Source organism: Mus caroli, chromosome 1 (genome assembly GCF_900094665.2).
Source record: "Mus caroli chromosome 1, CAROLI_EIJ_v1.1, whole genome shotgun sequence".
In the NCBI taxonomy this organism is placed as follows: domain Eukaryota; kingdom Metazoa; phylum Chordata; class Mammalia; order Rodentia; family Muridae; genus Mus; species Mus caroli.
Window position 1 is genome coordinate 48,682,840 of NC_034570.1, and position 7,515 is coordinate 48,690,354.

At 43.0% G+C, this 7,515-nt stretch overlaps 1 protein-coding gene across 5 annotated transcripts in view; it reads right to left on the reverse strand.

Moving 5' to 3' along the window:
* Ankrd44 (ankyrin repeat domain 44) overlaps positions 1 to 7,515 on the reverse strand; it is a 286,842-nt gene that overhangs the window by 137,659 nt on the left and 141,668 nt on the right. For all 5 annotated transcript variants that reach the window (XM_021160936.2, XM_029478049.1, XM_029478052.1 and 2 more), the window contains exon 4: positions 6,231 to 6,301. In XM_021160936.2, coding sequence (XP_021016595.1) covers positions 6,231 to 6,301 — 71 coding nt within the window. The remainder of the gene's footprint in view (positions 1 to 6,230; positions 6,302 to 7,515) is intronic.

Consider the following 7,515-nt stretch of genomic DNA (forward strand, 5'->3'; position numbering starts at 1 on the left):
GCACACCTTTAATCCCAGCACTCGGGAGGCAAAGGCACGCAGATTTCTGAGTTGAATTCCTAACAGGGCAGCCAGCTGCCTTTCTTTTCCTTCTGTTCCTTTTCATTACACTGTTTAAAAAAAAAAAAAAAAAAAAAAAGAACAAAAGCCAAGAAAGAAAGACTGTGTGAAGGAGTTCTTAATTTCTAAAAATTTACTTTTTAAAACATGAAAATATCCGCAGCACAGTTCCTGCACCTAAGACTCAAGGAACATTACAGAAGAGGGGCAGAAAGATTTTGAGAGGCAGGTCAGGAAATTTACTGTGAGGCTGTGTCTTCTAGGAATGTCAGAAACTACACTCAATGTTTCACCAAGTTGACAGCCCAAATGTGAGTTGAGCAACAATAGATACGCTAAAGTGGTCAGGAAAAATCCCATGACCTGCATGAAGAACCACACGCAAGGAATGCTGGGAGGAGGAGAAGTTGTCTATCTCAGGGAAAAGCACATTGGCTGGTTATCCAATACCAACTGGTCAGCCCTGAAAACATACACACAAGTAATATTATACAGACTGAGGAAGTAGTAATTATATTTATTTATTTATATATTTTTAATTTTTATATGTATTTATTATTTTATATTTTATATATTTGTTTTAAATATATTGAATATTATACATATATGCAACAACAACTAATGAAAAACAAGAGGCTACAAATTTGAAAGAGCACCAAGGAGAAGTATATGGAAATTCCCAGAGAAGAAAGGGAAGAGCTAAATGATGCAAACACATTGTATTCTCAAAAAATTAAAATAGTATTTTTTAAAAACTACAATGATGTTTCAGATGATTTGAGGGCTGGGGTATACCTTAAAGATAGAGCCCTGACCCATACTGCACAAGACCCCAGAACTAATGACCAGTGCAAAACAACAGCAACAAAGACCGTGGCATTAAATTCACAAACATACAGAACGGAGCAGGCCTGTGGTCCCCTGAGCCGGCCCTTTGCGCCTCGGTTCATCGGCAGATGGCTGAGGTTCAGGCTGATGACACATCAGCAGGCTGACTCAGGGGTACAGCCATTTCTACCAGATTTGAATGAGTTCAGCCAAGTCAATATCCTGGCATAAATGTACCCAAGTGTTAGTTCTCCTTAGTTAGTTATCATTTTAAACTGTAGCTTATCCTGCCAAATTGGCTTAATAGATTTAATAGAAATCTAATGTAATATTCAGACCACACCAAAGCCTTGTGTTAAAAACTATTTTGATTTTGATTTTAAAACTGTGTTCCTATTTCAGGCATGCTAACCTTTGAAGTGCTTTAACTTGGTTTTGTGAAGAAATGATTTTTTTGGCTACTTAGGAGACTAAGTTTTTAAATCAAAGATGGTTTTCTTTCCCCATATTTGCACACTGGCTAAAACTTAACGTCTAGGAGTTTCTTAACTTAAATATACAAGGTGAAGAAGAAATTGACACAGGAGGAGGGAGGCCAGTACTTTCTGGACTAAGAAAAGATTCTCAACTATCTGTGATAAGGGTCTAGTTTTTTAACAATTTCATTTTCAGCTAATTGTGCTAGTGTAACAGAACATAATCCCAGCTCTCCGCAGCAGAACCATCACAAATCCAAAACCAGCATGACACCCAGTCTCAAAAACATTTTTTATTATTATTTCCAGTGTTTCACAACCCAGAACGTTTGCAAAATATAACAGAAAGCAATTAGAATGAAAATAATGAAGGATAAAATTATCGACTTATTGTTAAGCCTGAGAGGTAGGGAATTTTTCTTTCGTGAGTCATTTTTCTCCTTTTCTTTTTGCTTGTATGTCAGCTTTTGCTGAGGTGTGGCTCCCTGTGAAGCACAGGCTGTCCTTGAATTCAAGATCCACCGGTGGCAGACTCTCAAATGCTACAATTGCAAGGACAAGTCACCATGCCCGAGTATGAAGTCATTCAATTTCTTCCAGAGTTTCTAGATGCTCACAGGTGGATCACAGGACTGAGCTGGTGGCCCCAGGACACAGGCCACAGGCCACAACACGCTGTGTTCTCTCAAAGCCCCCTTTTTCTCTTTTAATGAGCAAACACTAGGGAGAATCCTACTGTTTCTCCTGAATGAAAGTTCCAGCCACGTTAGTGCTCCGTCTTAGGCTGGAGGCCTTTTTGGACAACGCCCTGTAGAGGCCTGCCCTACAAAAGATGCAGTTAGGGGGTGGGGGTGGGGTAGTGGGAGGGCGACTGACTTGGATTGCCACTTTTTATGGGTTTCTGTCTTTATACAGTCTGTCCGTCCTCCAGATGAGTAGATGCATACACTGCCAGCACATGGGAAAGATGAGGAAAAGCTGCACACATCCTCAGACTTCCACCCCCACTTCTGCTTTTTTACTCTCAAATGTGCACTGCACTTACCTCGGCCACGAATCCCTGTGGAGAAGTAAGGCTTAGAACTAGACATAGTTTTTGCAGGCATAAGCAATGTCAAGTTCAGTGAATTATAATTTGCTTTAGACCAGGTTCTGGGTCTTTAGACAACTTTCTGTATTCTACTCAGAGCTTAGCTGGTACCTTGCACATACTTTACATTCAGTAACTTTGAGTGGCATAAATACAGGGACGCAATCACCAGCAAGGTTTGTAAATAATAACTAGCACATATTAACAGGACAGTTACTGTGCTGTATACTAATGTTCCCGAGGCCACACATGAATCCTGAAGGCTTAGACTGTAGTACTGTAATCCTTTGGGGGCTTTTAACCCATATTGATTTTAGCATTCTCATGTTCTGTAAGAACTGTATAAGTTGGTGCTCAACCGATTTGCTCAATTAATGGGATTGTTCTTCTAGAAGTGTCAATATCAAACTAAACTCCTCCTGCTATTGTAATTATTATTAGGGTACACTTATTCTACAACCCAGCAATACAAAGGTGCTCACTGAAGGCTTAGGGAACACTCTATGGAGACTATCCATGAAACCTTGTTTTTGAATGTTAGGAAACACAAAAATATCCATACTGAACTGGATCTCTCCCTACTGGCTAGCTTTCACAGTCCTGGAAGATGTTATGCATGGGGGCTGTGGGAGAAAAGGCATCAACAATCTTACCCAGCTGTGAAGCCTAGGAACTATGATATCAATCTGTCAGGTAAAATGTGCTTATTTGCACTATAGTGGCATGACAGTTATGGAGGTAACTCAACATCTCCCTGATTGGATTTGAGATGCACTTCTGAACTCCGTAGTTGGTACTATAAACCTCATTCAAAACTCCATGGTTCTGGCAGATCGCAGGTACTAGAGAAAATTCCCTTCTTCTATTGTTTAGCTAAGTTAGCAAAGTGCAGAACCACCTTCAAAGCACACATTTATACACACAGGCAATAACCACTCTCAGCGCTAATCAGAGAGGCCTTTCCCCAACGGTCTGCAGTGAATGCAGAAACTCATGGCTAAAAGTGCTATCATGGTGGCTGAGTAATCACCCCTAAACTAAATATTTATACTCTCACCTCCAAAGCTCAGAGGCATCAGGGAAGATGAGTTGGAAAGAATATAAGAGCCAGAGGAAAGGCTGCACGTGGCCATCTTCTGGATAGTACATGACCCCTGCAATCGCAAGCCCTCAGCCACGGTGGGTGACACAACCTGCTCTGTCCCAGAATGGGCTCAGACATGACCCAGACATGAACACTTCACTGCTAAAGTCTGTTCAACTGATGGATTCGAGGAAAGAGGGTGCCATTGCCTTCAATCGTGTGCTCACTGGTACTCCACAGAGCTCTGATGGAAAGCTCCAGGCCAATGGTTACATAGATGACTCTTGTTAAAGAAAACAGGGTCATAAAGGTGACCAAACATAATGCATACAGGAAATGGACAAATAGGGAGACACCTCATAAAGGCCAGAGGAAGATTTCTGTTTTTAAGGTGGGGGAAGATTGTAAAATTTTTAAATAACTAACTTAAGACAGTATATGAATTTCTTTAAAAGTATCACCAATATCCTGTCTTCGGTTTCATACGATGTCAGAATCTCAGATTAAAGAAGATTAATGCTCAGAAGGTCCATAGCACACAGCGAATGCTCAATGAATTCTCAGAGTAGCAATGTTTAGGAAAAACACAATGTGCTCAGTCCAACACCCCCAAATCAGGATGCAAACTTTAACGTTTCTAACGCAAACATTGTTTTTAGAACCGGGAAGTGAAAAGTTCAGCAACTCCCCTTTTGCGCCCCTCAGCCAATCACAGCAGAAGGGAGGCGTGTCTGACCCATCTTAGCAGAAGGGGGGCGTGTCGAACGCCTGCGCATTCATATTCAGGCCCCACTCATCCCAACCTCCAAGGCCAAGCTGTGCACTCCCTGAAAGCCATGCAACACAGCTGACAGTGCATCCACCCGGTACACCTCAACACACAAGTGTTAGGCTTTCCCATGTTCATCTCTAGGCTCGCATGCACTTGATTCAGTTCCTCACAGGTGCGCTATTCCAGAAAGCACAGCAAAGCAGCAAGAGGAGTACAGTGGGCACAGGAAGCCTAGGAGGCTGTTCACAGTATTCACAGACTCTCTCCAGAAGCCACCAGTCTTTCTCATCTCTGTTGGATAAACAAATGGTGGCTTAAGGATCTAAGCTTTTGTATTTTGTAAGTACAACAAGATTATGGGCTACTGCAACCATGTATTGTGTGTCCTTCCATCCCCTAAGGCTGGGGACCACAACCTTTGTAGCTGTGTATCATCTGCTTTGCAGCTCTATCTACATATACACTACCTGATATTTAGAAAGTGTCTAGATTCTTTTAGCTAAGGAGATCTCATTCTTGGTAAGGAAGAAAAGACTATGTGTTCACATATTTTAAAAGACATTAAATTTATTCAGGATTTAGCCTCTGAGGTACTCCCATATGAAGAAGCTGGTCTCTTGAGACTGATCTTCATATCTTAAGCAGTCATTGTGATGTTTTCTCAGGTACAACAGAAATACAACACAGAACCTCAGATGAATTCCCTAGTACTTGAGCAAAGTAGCTCAGGATTCTTTACCTCCCTCCTTCCATACAGGCTGCTTGGAAAGAGAAAACAGCCAACCCCCTTTAAAAAACAACTCCAAACATGAAGCACAACAAGGAAGATAATAAGCAGATTCTGAAATTCACAGATAGCCACCAAAGAGGAACATCTGGCACTGAGGCCAGGCACAGATGCGTGGAATGTGGGAAAGCTCACTGGAGAACAACATCACCTCCTCCAATGTCAGAGGAGAAGCTCTGCTGGCCACGGTTAGCCACACAATGTGCATTGCCTTTGAGGTAGGAATCTTGTGCCCTCTCTGGCCAGGCTGATGTTTACTGGGTCCCTGCCAGCCCTGTCCCACAGTGGCCCTCCCTTTCTGTCTATTAGCCTCCCACTAGACCAGCTGATCCATTGGCCCTGCTTTCCACGGCCATCCTCATCCCTGAAGTCCAGACCTACATAAATAATGGTGACATATTTATTATATTTATGTATTTCCAGCATTCAACAACAAACTAACTTTGCAGTACCACTCTCAATTGTTTCTAGAACATTCCAAATTTGGGATCCATCATAGAATAATAATAGTAACAACAACAACAACAATAGCAGTAAAATCCTCCTGCCGCCATGGAGCTTACATTCCACTGACAGATTTCCCAGACTGTACCTTGAAAAGGACAAACTAGTTTCCAGGCCTTCAACCTCCTCACCCCCACCCCACCCCACCCCACTAAGCCGGCTCAGTGAAGGACATCACTGCCAGCTTCTTTTCCACCCATTCTCCGGAGATGCCAAAATACTGTGAGGTTTGCCACTAATGATCTCTGAAATGACTGGTCTTCTGCCCTCCCCCCCCCCACCACCACCCAGCCTTCTCCTATTGCTCTTGTTGGCAACCCTCTCTGAGCTCCTGCATCCAGCCCCACTTCCACTCTGCCACCTTGGGGGCGGTTCTGAAGATCTGCCGAGAACACTGCCAATTGCTCATGGGGTGTTGTCTCTCTGGCAGCCCAATGATCAGACTGACCCCATACTATGCTCTCTGCCCCAGGAACCTCCACCTGACTTTGGCTCACTCCCCCTACTCTGCTTCATCCCTTTCTCCTACTGGCTTGCTAGGTCCATGCTTATCCTTTAAGGACTCAATGCAAAGGACTCATTTCCTACAGACCATAGAAGGTATTAGACTGAATGGGGAGATCACTCACTTCACTTCTGGAAGCAACAGCCCGGTGCAGTGGGGTCAGCCACATGTTGTCCTTGGCATTTACACGAGCTCCTGCAACCAAACAGCACAAGTTAGGGCCACAGTGGAGTCAAGGGCTACATGTTGCTCCTATTTGCCTGGTAGAGCCAGCCAGCAGATCTTCTCTATCAGTTGTAATTCAATGGGATTTTATATGGGATAAAGGGGCCAACAGAAATCTATCTTGTCCTGAAGTCCTATTAGTTCTCTCGTACTAGCCAGATATTTTGATACAAGAATCCATGTTGCATGAAGTTTTCAGACAAAAGCCTATGCAGATTGTTCATAACTTCATGCTATGGAGCAGATAGACAGATTCAAACCCATGACAAAACTGGCTCATACTGAGAGATATGCCATGAGCAATTGGCAGTGTTCTCATGCTTCACTGAAGCCAGGTCACAGCACAGGATATGAATGAAAGCTACCTATGAATGGACTCCTGGAAAACAGAATACACCTTGTTCCCTTGACATTTCCAAAACTTCCCATAAGATCAAGACTATCAAAGATACATTTGAACAATAGAAACATCCTATACAAATCTTTGGTTCAGGATTTTGATAAATTTTCCTGTCAGCATGTGGTGGTTTGAATATGCTTGGCCCAGGGAGTGGGGTATTTGGAGGTGTGGACTTGTTGAAGTAGGTGTGGCCTTCTTGGAGGAAGTGTGTCACTGTGGGGGTGTATGCTAAGACCCTCATCCTAGCTACCTTCAGATGAAGGTGTAGAACTCTCAATTCCTCCTGCACCATGCCTGCCTGGATGCTGCCACACTCCCACCTTGATAATTAATACTCTGAACCTGTAAGCCAGCCCCAATTAAATGTTGTCCTTAGAAGAGTTGCCTTGGTCACGGTGTCTGTTCATAGCAGTAAAACCCTAACTAAGATACAGCTTGACAATTGTGATAAAAACTGCATGGTACTGGTATAGCAACAGACAAGTAGACCAATGGAATAGAATTGAAGACCCAGAAATGAACCCATACTCCTATGGTCACTTGATCTTTGACAAGGGAGCTAAAACCACCCAGTGGAAAAAAGACAGCATTTTCAACAAATGGTGCTGGCACAACTGGCGGTAATCATGTAGAAGAATGTGAATTGATCCATTCCTATCTCCTTGTACTAAGGTCAAATCTAAATGGATCAAGGAACTCCACATAAAACNAGAGACACTGAAACTTATAGAGGAGAAAGGGGGGAAAAGCCTCGAAGATATGGGCACAGGGGAAAAATTCCTGA